The sequence below is a fragment of the Rhinatrema bivittatum genome, chromosome 6 (assembly GCF_901001135.1).
Source record: "Rhinatrema bivittatum chromosome 6, aRhiBiv1.1, whole genome shotgun sequence".
In the NCBI taxonomy this organism is placed as follows: domain Eukaryota; kingdom Metazoa; phylum Chordata; class Amphibia; order Gymnophiona; family Rhinatrematidae; genus Rhinatrema; species Rhinatrema bivittatum.
The window spans coordinates 161,346,554-161,360,957 of record NC_042620.1 but is presented as its reverse complement, the minus strand read 5'-3'; the positions used below and the strand labels follow the sequence as shown (position 1 = coordinate 161,360,957).

At 41.1% G+C, this 14,404-nt stretch overlaps 1 protein-coding gene across 9 annotated transcripts in view; it reads left to right on the top strand.

The window, feature by feature from the left end:
• Window positions 1-11,267, top strand: part of NAB1 (NGFI-A binding protein 1) — a 43,132-nt gene extending 31,865 nt beyond the window's left edge. For 6 of the 9 annotated variants that reach the window (XM_029606101.1, XM_029606099.1, XM_029606096.1 and 3 more), the window contains 2 exons: window positions 6,123-6,272; window positions 8,524-11,267. In XM_029606101.1, the coding sequence (XP_029461961.1) occupies window positions 6,123-6,272; window positions 8,524-8,618 (245 nt within the window). In that variant the 3' untranslated portion in view covers window positions 8,619-11,267. The remainder of the gene's footprint in view (window positions 1-6,122; window positions 6,273-8,523) is intronic. The other 3 variants (XM_029606098.1, XM_029606105.1, XM_029606104.1) reach the window with 3 other exon arrangements.
• The last annotated feature ends 3,137 nt before the right edge of the window (window positions 11,268-14,404 follow it).

Below are 14,404 nucleotides of genomic sequence, written 5' to 3'. Positions count from 1 at the left end.
ATGGACAGGGATAGTACATGCGTGCTTTTTCGTTGACAAGAAGGGCTGAATTAGCCATGACAAGTGGAAAGCATCATCCAACAGAACCAAATGGGACCCTTCTCTCCTAACTCATAGAGCTTTTGTTCTACTGAGCATGTGTGGGAGTTCATGCGTGGGTGCTGCCTCTTAAGCCTCTCAGTCTTTCTTTTTTTTCTCTTAATTTTTGTCCTAGCTCTTGCATGAACATATAACAGACTTTGACTTGCCTCACTGCCTCAGCAAGCCCTCAACAGGACTTTTTTTTGCTAGCATTGAAGAAAAAAAAGTTGTGATATCTGGCCTAAAAGACTATACCCACAGCATGCAACATTTATCTGTGCCTCGGGCCATACCCTGATGCAGCTGTTAAGATTGTGGCCAGATGTCACAGAGGAACAGAGCTGGAAGAGGGAGGAACGTCTCAGGTTGATGAAAAGCTGAAGTCATTCCTCTTCTGAGTAGGGCCTCCATCTCCATCCATGCAGAGTTGAACAGGAGCTCTTTCAGGAAAGCTCCCTGTCCTGTGACACAGATCCTTGGATCTGCTGCCCTAAGGGGTCAAACAAAGCACCATTAACACAGATCTGTAAAATGTTTGTAGGCCACATAGGACCTGTTGATGCATGGCACCACTTCTTATGCATCCGAGATGGCACAGTTGGCATTGCCAAAGCAGAGGTCAAGCTCAGCCCCATTGACACTCTGTGTATCAGGGCTTGGTGCCATCAGTCTGTGCCATTGATATGCTAGTCAGTGCACAAGTCAACTGTGCCTTGGACACAATCTTTGCATCTGGCCTCAATTTCAGATAATTCAGCTGTTTGCCATGTTGACGCATTCAGTATTTGATCTTTCCATGCTTTTGAGCCCCAGCGTAACTGAAGCATTAATCCCCCAGCTCAGTCGATGCGTCCTCCACATTTGCAATGGGATCAGGCAGTAAGAGGCTTCAAAGGAGATTCACTTCACTTAACTCCCATCCTCTCGAGAGCTTATACCTCTCTAATTTCCTTGAGTGAAGACTTTGTCTACAGACACCAGATCTGATATGTTCCATGGTGGTAGTGCTTGTTTCAATGTATTCTCCAGTTCAATTGATTCAGGAGGTGTTCCCACTGGAGTCTAGTGTGAACTTCTCAAGAAGATGAACCTATACTGGTTTCAGAGGAGGATGGCCAAAGGACAATGCAGCCCATAGATCAGGTAGAAGAACTGGTGACTTTCTTTGCCTTGATGGCAGCAAGGAATAAAGAGGGCACTCTTCAGCCTATCCTGTCCAAAGTGTCAGATTTGTGTTCTCGAGGGGGAATCCCTCTCATCTCTACATTGTGGGAGCTTCCATCAGAGGGCCTGAGGCAGAATTTAGTCCTTGATCATCCCTCACTGCAGAATCCAGCCAGACTAAGAGGGAGCTCAAGACCTCAGTCTGGAGCATGCCCCAGGAATTGTCCCCCTCCGATAATAAGGACCCCACGCCAATCACCTCCATCATTGGAGTTCTAGGTTTGTGTTCCCTCACATCGCAGGTCTGAAAAAGGGTTTACAGATATTCCCTCTGACCCTTTATTTGATTTGCTGGATTGTTCTTTGCCATCAGAAGACCTCCTTTATATTCCAAAATCTTGGAGAAGTTGGGAGTCTACAAGGACTTCTACATTGAAATCTTTGGATTTTCTTTGGATCCTGGAAAACTCCATCCAAGCCCTCAGGAATCCTAGTGCACTCAGCCCTGTAGGATTTACAGACCAGTATCCTGCCTCCCCTAGGATGCTGGACCTTAAATATAGAGTTCAGCAAACCCCAGGGTTTCTGGTAGTTTAGCAACAGCACCAGTCAGTAGCAGTGGAATCTGCATCAAAAGAGCAAAGATGACAAGGATTTTCTGAAACACCCTGCAGGCAAAAACCCTAAACTGTTGAACACCTTTTGGGGGAAAAAAGATTTTTCATAGCTTGATGTATTGCGACCCACCAATTCTCCATAGTGCAATACTTACAAGATTGTGTCAAGAAGCTGAAACCCTTGTTAGTCCCTGGATGGAAAATAGGCAGATTATTAGCAGGCTCTTTGGGATGTAGAGGGGTGTATGCGGCATCTTCTCCACTCCATATATGAATCATTTGATATCTTAGCCAAATCCTTGGCAGCGGCCATTGGAACATGCCGAATGGCTTGGCTGAGAGCTAATAGTCTGCAAGAGGATGTTCTTGATAAGTTAGCCGATGAGCCCTCTTCTGGGGAGAATCTCCTCCATTCACCCAAGTTAAGAAGCAACATGGTTGTTGTCTAGCTCTATCAATGGGATCTGAAACTGTCGTCTTTGAAGCATCATTACTTCACATTTAAGCATTCCTACTTCCAAAGGTGCCTCTTCTGCCAATTTCACTGGTATCATGCACTACATGTACTTCCACAACAACAGCTTCTGGCTTACAGACATCTTTTGTGAGAGATGTCACAATACGCCCTGCCCAAGCCTGTGCCCCAAGACTCAATTCTCAAACTTCAACCTCTTTGCTATGGGGGGGTGTTCATCTTTACCTGAAGGAGAGGTGAAAGATCAAAGACCATTGAGTCCTCAAAATTGTGAAATCTGGCTATCACTTGCACTTCTCCTGCCCTCCAGTGTTGCATCTTTGTTCGGCCTTCATGCCACATCAGCCAGAGGGTGATAGAACCTGTCCCTCCCAATCACCTTGGTAAGGGGTCTACTGTTGCTGTTTTCCTTATCCCCAAGAAGTCAGGAGGATTGAAACACATCCTGGATTTTCAAAGCCTGAACAAGAGCCAGTTATGGGAGAAGTTCAAAATGAACTCTCTCCACATAATCCTACCTTTCATTCAAGCAAGGGACTGGATGTGTGCCCCAGATTTGAATGCTATCATAACATACATCACTCCCACTGGCAATACTTTCATTTCATGGTCTATTCCTTTCACTGTCAGTACATGGTTCTACATTTTTGGGCTGTCAGTGGCCCAGAAGGTCTCCACCAAATGCCTAGCAGCAGTAGCTGTGTACTTTTTTTGTCATGGGGGGGGATTTCTGTTTTCCCCTACCTGGAGGATTGACTAATGGATGAGACCTTCCAAAACAACAATGTTGATTCCCTTCAGAAGACAATCCAGTTTCTTTGATCACCGGGGTTCATTGCAAATTTTGCTAAATTGAACCTTTTTCCCTACCCAAAGAATAAAGTTCATAGGGGCTTGGATAGAATCTCTTGAAGAGAGAGGATTTCCTTCCATCGCTGTAAGCATGCTGCCTTCGATCCTTGATCTGGAGCCTTGTGCAGAGTGATTATGTCCTGGTCAAGGAGATGTTGATTGTCCTGGGTCACATGATGGCAGTGGTACATGTTGTCTCCACGACCTACCTCCAATTTGAAGATTCTCCAGTGGGGTTTCTGCATTCAGTGAGATCAGTTGCTTTCCTTGTCAACTCTGCTGAGAGCCATAGCAGACATGAAGGTGGCTCTCCAATGGTGGCTAAATCCAAATTCCTGGAGATAGGAGCTCTCCTTTTGGCTCCTACCTCATCAGATGATAGTAACAGATGTGTCCAGTAGGGACTGGGGCACGCACAGATGTATTTCAAAACCCAAGGAACTTGGATGTCAACAGAGCATCTGTTTCAGATTAATCTTCTGGACCAACAAGCAATTGGACATGCAATGAGAGCTTTCACATCTCCTTCAAGGAAGGAGAATTCTGATCCAAACCAATACCCAAGTAGCAATGTTCTGTCAACAAGCAAGTGTGCACAGAGTTGCAGACCCTCTGCTAAGAAGGCTTGAGAATTTGGGAGTGGGCTTGAGCCATGAAGCCTTCCTACAAACAACTTGCCTTCCTGGGATTGCCAGCACACCAGCAGATTGCATCAGCAGAGTGATTTCTCCTTATGAGTGGGTCTCTCTATAAAATAGCAGGAGACAGGTTCTTTGATCTCTGGGATCAGCCATCCAATTGATTTTTGCTGACACCTGAGGACAAAAGGAGGGTATAAACAATCTGCTCTATCCTTCAAAGCAAGTTTAGGCCTTCTCTGGATGCTTTTTTGTTCAAGTAAGATACAGATCTACTTTTCCACCACTTCTGTTGGCAACTAGACCAGTATAGAAAGTGCTCAAGGATCAGGCATGCCTGATCTCATTGTTTCAACGTGGCTAGACAAGTGTGGTTCTCATACCTTGTACGGTGTCTATCATCCTTCCTATTCCCCCAGGACCTTAACCTTCCTCCTGCTTTATCTCCAAACCTTCCCTCTCTCAACTTAATGGCATGTATATTGAGCATGAATATTTACATTGCTGTCACTATTCAAGGAAGTTGCAGATATTGTAGTCTGCACAAGAAAACCTTCAACAAGAAGAGCTTACACTAGAAGGCAGTGGATTTTTGTTGTTTTTTTAGTCACCATCACATCAGCTAGAAGAGTAAGTGAGCTTCAAGAATTGGTTTGTTACTCACTGTACTTGGTTTTTCCACAATAGAGTGGTGATCCACACTCACCCCAAGTTTCTGCCAAAAGTAGTTTTGGTCTTTCATCTGAATCCAAGCCTATGTTCTTTCCAAGATGATATGGACATGAAGGAGAGAAAGCTCTCACTTTGTTAGCCTGCAAAAGGACCTTAGCTTATTATCTAAAGAGAACTCAACTACATTATCTGGCTTTTCAACTCTTTACCTCTTACAATCCTAAAAGACTGGGAATAATGGTGGCCAAGTACAGTCCTGTACAAGGACTGTATCACGCATTACTCTGTTCTAACTGGCCTCCAGTTCAGGCTCATCAAAAGAGGTATGGCTACCTCTGTGGCTCATCTGTGAGCTGTGCTTATTGGAAATATTTGTGAAGCTGCAGCTTGGCAGTCAGTTCACACCTTCACATTCCATTGCTGTCTGGAGAGTCTGTCAAGTGATTTTGAGCAAGCAGTTGCACAGCAGTAGTCCACTCTCCACAGTGGTGTCTGGGTTGCTTTTCAGTAGGTGCTCTGCTGCACAACTGTCAGCTTGGGATACCCCACGTTACAGCTAATTCAATCCTGCTTGTTGGCCGAAGGAAGCAAACTTTCTTATCACAAACAGGTTCTCCATAGGCAGCAAGATGAATTACCCACGCTTAATACCCTCCCGCCTCCCTGGAGACTCAACTACTGAGCTAAAGCTAAGCTCACTCATTTAGGGGCTCACTAGGCAGTGCCTACACAAGAGCTGCAGGCATATTTGGAGCAAAAGCTATGAGATAGAGAGGTCCATTCAGCACCATCAGATGATGTCATCCACGTGACATGGCTAACTCATCCAACTGTCTACGGAGAACGCTGTTTATGGCAAGCAAACCTGCTTTCCCTGTAGCAGGTAAAAATAGAACTCCAGTGTTTTCCCATCAACTAGTTTGAATTTAGCTTTGGGGCCAGTTTCAAAGTGATTTCTGTGAGTAAAGAGCATTTTACCCTTGTAAATAGTCCATCTGAAAATTGCCCATCCCCTAATATGTGTCTCAATGTACGTCCTTTGAGCCACATTGAGAGGAGGTATTCCTGGAGACCGTGTTTAGGTCAGAGGAGGAAATGTATGCATGCAGATAATCTTTTCAAGTCTACTTATGTGCTTTTTACATCAAAATTCTATCTGCACAATGAGTGACCATACCTACATTGTAGCCACGGCAGCCTGCAAAGTGTGCATGTATTTTCACTTTAAGAATTGGTTCACAGGTGTTTATCCCAAATCGAGCTATTTGAAAATTGCTCCCCTGTATAAATGGTTTGACAGTGTTGATTTCTTTATCTTTATTTGGATTTATTAATCACCTAAAATAGTACTCTAGGCGATGTACAAATAAACATTAAATACAAAAAACAATCACAAGAATAGATAAATTCAAAACATGAAATTCACAGGAATACCATAGCAGTCTATAATCAGGAGTATGAATAAAGATAGCAACTATTTCTTGTGTGTGTAAGCACTTCCTAGTGCTTGCACCCTTGCATTGAACATTTCATTGTGGGTTCAGTGACTTGATTCTCTTAGATGAAGCAGAGTGATTTATCTTAATTTTGACAAGGGCATAATCTGTGTGGATTGTCATGTAGGTGAGATGCCTCTAAACCTCAGGATGATAAACCATGACAGTAGACAGCTGCAACATGTTCCGTCAGATGGGGAACAGCACTTAGGGAAACAGCTGCGCAGTGAGTCGCCTAGGCTCTACTCCAGCAGTGATGTAACATCTCGGTCCTCAGGTGCGTGCTATCAACTGCAAAGTACTAGACATTGTCCGTGCCACGCCTGCAGAATGCTCCTACCTAAAACCGAAGGGCCTAATTTTAAAAACTATTTATTTACATGCATAAAACTTGGTCTTACTAAAGTAAGTGGGCTTTGAAAATTTGCTAGAATACATGCCATTGAATTGTCCACAGGATTTACTCGTGTTTTGCCTTTTTTGCTCGAGTAAATGGCTTTTGAAAATTGCTACCATAGTAGGTTACACTTACATGCTTAACTCCTTTGAAAATTACCCTGCTAAGCCAGAGAAATTTCAAAGTTCAGTTAAACCTTTTCTGACATAATGTTTGAAGGATTTATTTAAATTAATGTCTTTGCTTTACTGGCAGCTCTTTCTTCCCCTATTTGAGCACTGGCATTGGTTGCTTATTGGGAAGTGCAAAGGTATTCTATGTGTTAAAGGGCTTTTTACTCAAGATGGGCCAGGAGTTGGTGATAAAGGGAGACTCAGACTCATCCTGACTTGGTCAGTGAGTCAGTCTGGTTAATTGTTTCATCACTTCACCTTAGGTAGGCATTGTACAGCTCAGTGGCAGGCTAAAAAAAATGATATAGCAATAGATGATTTTTCCCTTCGAGAGTTATGATCTCAGGGAAAATTGGGGTTGGGACTGTGAATTCAAACTGAAAAGTTTGTTGGCAGTGGTAGATTTGAACATGAGGTGGATTGCAGCTTTACCCCTGCCAGCAGAAAGGTACTTTGTCCTTTTTTATGCAAAAACAGTTCTGATTTAACAAGAGGTTTAACAAGCTAGACCATTCTTTATAGTGCTTGATAATGTAAAATGCAGGGGAGCAAATTAAAATATTTTACAAGTGCAACTTGGCCATTTGTCAGGATTTTATTCTTTCTGTAATGTTGAAATTAGCCCATTTTTACTTGTGATCAGGGAATAGTTTGACTCCTACTACAGAGCAGTTTAAGCTATTCCATCTTTTACTATGGTCTTTACTAGCCCTGCATGAGTAGATAGCCCCTGAGTCACATATTGCATTTGTGACTAACTGAGTTCAGAGTAAAAGGTGGCATGGCCAAATTGCTCTTCAGTGGAACTGTTTTTAGAACAGGGGTTCTCAAGCCAGTTTTTTTCCCAGACACATCCTGCCAGTCTGGTGTTCAGGATATCCACAATGAAAGTATAAGGAATAGATTTGTATGGAAGTCTATCTCATGCATATTCGTTGTGACTATCCTGAGAACTAGACTGGCTGGGTGTCTTGGAGGATTGGGTTGAACAAATCTTAGAATATTCCCAGGGGTTTATACTAAGAGCGAGCTGACTAGTCAAAAACAAGGATCAGGACATTGCCAGTGACTAGAATAGCCCAGCATTATTCACCCAAGGACCAAATGTAGGCACTCTCCATCCCCCTATTTATTGAAATGTGGGGGGTTTTCTATCATTCCTTACCCAGCTGCTGTCTATTTTTAGGCTTTTTTTTTTTGTAAGGCCGCAGGCTTACATTCTTGCATGTTCTTTCTTGTCACTTCACATGGCAGAGTTTGCAACTTTTGCTGTTAGGAAAGACAGTCAGCTTCATTACAATCAAAACTTTCCTGTGCAGTCAGGCTCATTTATTTTTTAATCTTTTTAGCTTATAATGTAAAACATTGACACTAACGAATCCGAATTAATCGGAGCTTATGTGGTTCAGAGTCAACTTAAATAAAGGTCTGAAGCATTTCTGAGCAGCCCATCCTTGGGTTGTATAGAAGCCATATGGCATAAGTAATGGAAGAGGTTTTCTGGTGCCAGCTAAGCTGATGAGTGGTCCATCCCCCCCCCCCCCTCTCTTTCATTTTGTTTATAATTGGGCAGTAGAAATACACAAAAACAAAAAAACTTACAAGGTACCACTGAATTGTTCTCTGATTTTTAAAGGGAAAAACTAGGCTTTTTAAAGTCAGGATAATTCTTGTGCTACCTCTTCAGTTTTGTTGTCAGTGGAATCTTTCCCTTGTAATAAATAGAGAAAGAGTGTGTTTTGTTTTTGTTTTTTTTAAATATGTGGGTGTATCTTAAAATATACCTATATTTGTATTCTTTAGTGAGAAGCTTTTTGCTTGGTAAGACACAGTAAATATACAGTGTATAAACAAGTCTGTAGCTTTTTTTTTTGTTTTCAAGGCGGATTGGGGGGGGGGGGAAATCCCACCTACAGCTTAATTTTTTGTGATATATTTTTTTTCTTTTTTTCTTTTAGCAGAAAGCCTTGGGATGTTAAAAGATTACTCTCAATCAGCCTTAAACAGCATGGAGAAGAAAATCATTAAAACTGAGCCTGAAGATGCAAGATAGCCATACAACGCTCTGCCTGCCATCCATTCTAACAGAGCGCCAACACCATATCGAGCAAGCCTTAATAACCAGTGTTGCCTCAGATGCAAGCACATTTGTAGCCAAAGCCTATAAACTGCGATAGTTTGAAGAAGACAAGCCAGAGAGCTAGTGTAATCTAAATGAACAGGAATACTAACTGGGTACACTGCGCCTCCAACGTCTGTTTTTTTTTTGTTTTTTTTTTTTGTTTTTTTTTTTATGATCTGGAAAGGTTCACAAATTAATATTGTGAGCCACCATTATTTAAGAATGTACTATGTGTTTGTATAATTTATAAAAACCGTAGGTGTTTTTGGGATGTGTATTCAGTTCAGAAGAGTGGATACAGTTCATTTTACTTGAAATTTCACTGTCTGTTTTTAAATGTGCCTAACATACCTATTAATGTTATACACCCTAGCTAAAGATATGTGATTCATGTAATACTGATAACAGGGAGCTAGTTTGCAATAGTTATTGTAATTGAAAAAAAGGATGCAAATAGCACACATTATTAAAACAAAAAAATACCACAACCCACTAGCAGAGTCTCATTGTAAAAAGATGCACCTATGTTGCAGGAGACACTTATGTATCACATTTTACCATTTTTTTGGATGGTATATGTATATAATACTGGGGAAATTATAATTACTGTATGTCACAGCTGCAAATCTTCCATCTTCATGTTTTAAAGGGAAAAAGTTGTCTTTTCCCAGTCGTACTTAATTGCTAGATTCAGAATGCTTTGGAACACGAATTTAAAAGCCAGGCCTCTAGGCCAGGCTGGATACTCACTAGCAGTGCTTTACACCTTGGTTCAACTTCCAAGCCTGGCTTGGGCTGGCTGCTGGCGATTTTCTGCAGAGGCAATGTTCATAGGCCCTGAGGGGAAAAAGTTTGTTATTGTGGCACAGTGATGCCTGTTGACTAGCCAAAAGCACACCTGTGCTGCCTGCCAGTGGGAATCCTGTTTTTCAGCCAAAAGACTGTTGTGATGGCTGGATTAGATCGGAAGGGGTTCAGAATGGGAACAAGGAGGGGGGAGAGCCCAGCTAGATGTACAAAGAAGGCTCATAGCCCCATAATCCTAGCAGAGGTTGGTTTGAGTTGAACTGAGACCAAGAGGAGCAGAAAAGTTGCCAGGCAGAATAAAAATATCCTCCTGAGGGACCAGTTTAATTCAGAATTTCTAGTGCAGAGTATTTTAATGTAACATGTCAAACTATTTAAAATGGAAAACAAAATAAACTGGATATGCTATCAAGGAAGCAAATACTGAGAGAGAGAGATACACAATATTGCATTATAATGTTAATTCAAGTTGACTGAAAAATCTCCAGACTTTATTGAAGAAATCTGCAAATGTCACAAAAAAAAAAGCAAGGGGAGATGATTTAAGATTTGTTACCTAAATATCTGCTTCACATTTGGAAAAACCAGAAGAAAAACCGTTTTGCATAGTTTTCTCTGGATTTCTAAGCAAAAGTAAACGGATGAATGCTTTGTTAAATTATAGCAGGTTACTTGGTGTGCAGGTCCTTGACTTATGATTTTAGCTTGAATTTCCTCTGGCTCTAGGTACCACAGAAGGATGCAGTCATGAAATTCTGTTTTTGTATCTACAAGTCTGCTCTGTGTTGGTTATATGTAACTGTTCAGTTTTTATGAATACTATGTTGGACAAATGTGAGATATGTCTACACTGTAGTCTCTGATCACTGTAAACATGCACAATTGTTTAATTGCTTGATTTTTGTGAACGAGAGCTTTATAGTCTAGGTTCCATTACACATTTTATACTATTAAAAGGTTTTTTTTCCTGTTAACAATCTATTGTACTGTATCACTCACTAAAGAAGCTTACCTTAGCTAATAGAGTTTACAACTTTTTTTGCTTGTGATAAAAGGTTGACGTCGAATTTCCCTTGCTCCTTTGTTGTGGAATAGTATTCTGAATAGGACTCCAGTTAACAGTTCACATTTCATATTGGCCAGCCCAGCATACTGCTTAGTATCTGCATAGCCTCATCCAATGGGCTTGTATGTTTTTACATTTTGGGTCTTTTAATAATAGCACAGTCTCAAACTGTAAAATCTCACAGTAGAAGCTTATTTTATAAGCTGCAATCTAATGATGGCGGCATCTGCTTTATGCAAACTTGTCCACATTTTGCATGTGCTTTAGGTAGCAAATCAGTTTTCCTTCCTAAATCCCTGCATGTGGCTGTCCCAGGTTTCTGTCACTGTAAGGAACAAACTTTGGAAGCAGGCCTCCATTTTCTGGTGGGCCACTAACAAAATGGATTCCAACCTGTTTGTTCCCAAATACAATGGCTGCGTGTGGCTCTCACTATCCGAGCTCCAGTGTGCTCCATAAGTTGAAAAACCAATAATAGAAATGCCTTCCAATAATACTTAAATGTTAGTTGAGAGATTTCGGGGACCAGGGATATTGTCTTTGTCCTATGAGTTTTCTGGTCTTTTAGTAGTGAGTAAATAACTTTTTTTTTTTTCTCCTTAACATCACATATCCAGTAGATGGTAATTTTTTTATTTTGTAAACACTAATGTATTAAACTTGCTATATATTAAAGTATATAATATATATATATTTTTTTATTTGAATTCTGTGTTCTGTGGTTGATGTTCAGCTAGTAAATCTGACTCAAGTGGGTTTATTTTGGGTGGGTGTTTGACAATAATTAGCCTGGTTCTATTTGTATTCCTTTCCTGTTGCAATATCACAGACTCTACTTCATTTCTGACTTTACCTTCACTCAGCTTCATCTGTTCCACTGTTTCTTGAATTGCATTACTGGTCTTACTCCACCATCTCTACTAAGAGATTGTTCAGTGCAGTGCCCCCATTACCAACTGTGTGAACACAAAGGTTTCCTTATGTTACTGCTAAATTAAAGGGCCTTTGTTCCCTAAAATGATCTGGGGCAGCTGTCCTAAGAAGCTGAGAATATAATTTGCACAAAAGCCCTGTTTTACCGTATCGTCAAAAGCTTATAATTGTCTGAACAATTCAGTATCCTGTGCACTTACAGGAGAATTAACATCCGCTCCAATCTGACTAGAGGTTGTGGAAGACAGTAGATCTTGCTACTTGCCTAGCTGTTTTCTCTCTCCGGAATTTTATACAGACCACCCAAACTGAAAGGAGCCATTTACAATTAGTTCAATATTCTGCTGTATGACTCCTGCCTGGTACCAACAACCATGAACATATCGCACCAATACTGGAATCTTTACACTAGTTACCCATTCAGCATTGAATTCAATATAAATTCGCCACATTACACACAATCTTTTGCACCACATCTTTTCCCCATGGATTGACAGTACCCTTAAGTTGTATACCCTAATTAGAACACTCTGATTTACCTCTGTCGACTCTTGGAAATTCCTTCTCTTCGTTCTGCCAGATTGTCAATTACACATGAAAGGGCTTTCTCCTTAGCCAGATGTACCCTCTGAAATTCTCTGCTGCCTCACATATGCAATCTGAACAATACAAAAGAATTTAAGACCCTTAAAACACACCTGTTTGTGGCTGCTTTTGCATAAGCCAACTAATTATCTTGTGATATAAGATCTTGTATTGTGTCCATGCCATCATTCATTGGCACATAATGCAGTATCCTGATGTATCTTTATGTATTTTTAATCTTATGTATATAATCATGTTCCCCGCCCTGCACCTTGGAGAGTGTGGGTTACAAATCATTTAAGTATATTTTCCTTTTTAAAACTTTATATTTGACCCTCCCCTTTATGGACTAATGTGGGCTATAATATATATGATATGTTGACTTTTTGCCTTATTTCCCTTTCTTTTATATAACTGGCCATTTATTTTCCTTAAGCAAGATCTTGTTTTATTTTTGTGAAATTAATAAAGAATGTTAAGAGGCAAAAAGAGTGACATGGTGAGTGGGTTGAGGGTGGGGCAGGAGGAGGAGAATAGCATGAGTGAATGAAGAGTTAGGTAGAGGAGGAGAGGGAAAGAGTGAGTGGGGAGGGGGATAGTGTGATGGGATGAATGGAGGGGTGAGTGGATTGGGAGGGGGTAACTGGGTGGGGCAGAGGACTGCTCCTGGCTGGTGCATGGAAGAAGCAAAAGAGAAACTGGGTATTATGGGGAATGCATTTCTAAGGAAGCACAATCAGGCAGATACAGTACGGTGCGCTTGGCTGAGCGCAACATTTAATACCCATTTGGATGCACGTTTTCGACATGCTCCTATTACCCCTTATAATGTAAGAGGTAATAGCGTGTGGAAAACACACGGCTAGCCCCCCTTAAACTAATAACGCTCATCACATGCAGATGCATGTTGATGAGCTTATTAGTTATTCGCCTGCACATTTAACTCTCAGAAATTAATGCCTGCCCAAGGGCAGGCGTAACTTAGAAAGCACCAGGAAAAGTATACAGAAAAGCAGAAAAAATTGCTGTTCTGTACACTCTCTGACTTAATATCATAGCGATATTAAGTTGGAGGCACCAAAAATTTAAAAAAAAAATAAAAAATCTGCCTGCCGGTCGGCAGGTTCGAAAACAGGACGCTCAATTTTGCTGGTGGCCGTTTTCTGAACCCATGGCTGTCAGCAGGTTTGAAAACAGATGCCGGTTGTGGGACCTGCTGGCAGCCGACTTCCGCTAATAAGGAGGCGCTAGGGACGCGCTAATGTCCCAAGCACCTCCTTATTAGTACCCGGCCTAATTTAAATACAGAATCGCGCACCCAGGAGAGATGCCTGGGCACGTGTCGGGAGAGCAGGTGCTCAACTCGGAGTGCTGGCTTTCCCGCACCTTTTATTAAATCAGCCTGTATGTTCTTCTACCACCCTGACCCATCAAAACAAATTATTTATGGAGAGCTGGGGGTTAGCAGCAAGGGGTATGTGGTGAGTGCACATCATCCCTGATGAGTGAAGGCTGGAGGTAAATAACACCTTTGGAAGGAGAGACTCCCTACCCTATACAACTTCTAATCTTGTTTTCAACTGAACTGGATGAAAGTGTATAGGTGGAAGGTCATTGATTCAGGATCTGGAGTCAGGTTTATGATAAACTAAAAGGTACTTCAAATGGGGGATTAGCATTAAAGTTGTGTTTTGTTTTTTGTGATGACTAGTATTTAAAGCTAACTAGTTTTTTTTTTCCTTGAACCCCCCCTCATACTATGACCACCACCATCTTCAATTACACCAGCCAAGAGAAAATCGGTCATATGAAAGCTAAGACACCACAATTCTGAATGATGTTCTGCCCAATTGCATTGTAGACAAACCCATTTGGCTGGGAGTATTTTATTTTACTTGAACTCGCAACACATTTGTATCAATTTTTATATAGATCCATATTTGATTAAAAAAAGACTGCCAAGGAAAATGTCATTCTTTTCATCAGATCAATAACTGACATGATAATGTCCAAAGCTTTTGGCAGTTGCAATTGCTCTTGTTGGAAATTAATATCAGTTTTTTTTGTTTGGGTTTTTTTTGTAATATCAAAAAGAGAAAAAAGGAAACATGTCAACTATTACCTGCCACATGAACCATTGACTTATTTGTGCTTCATTTTATGTTGCCTCATCTTCTATCAAACAGATATAGATGCAGACTTTTCATAGCAACTATGCTCATGTTTAATGTACTCTTATGCTTACCAATACCAACATGTATTTGTCCTACCTACAGTAGCTTCTGATATGTGCTTCACCCTCCTACAACTGAACCCCAGTGTCATG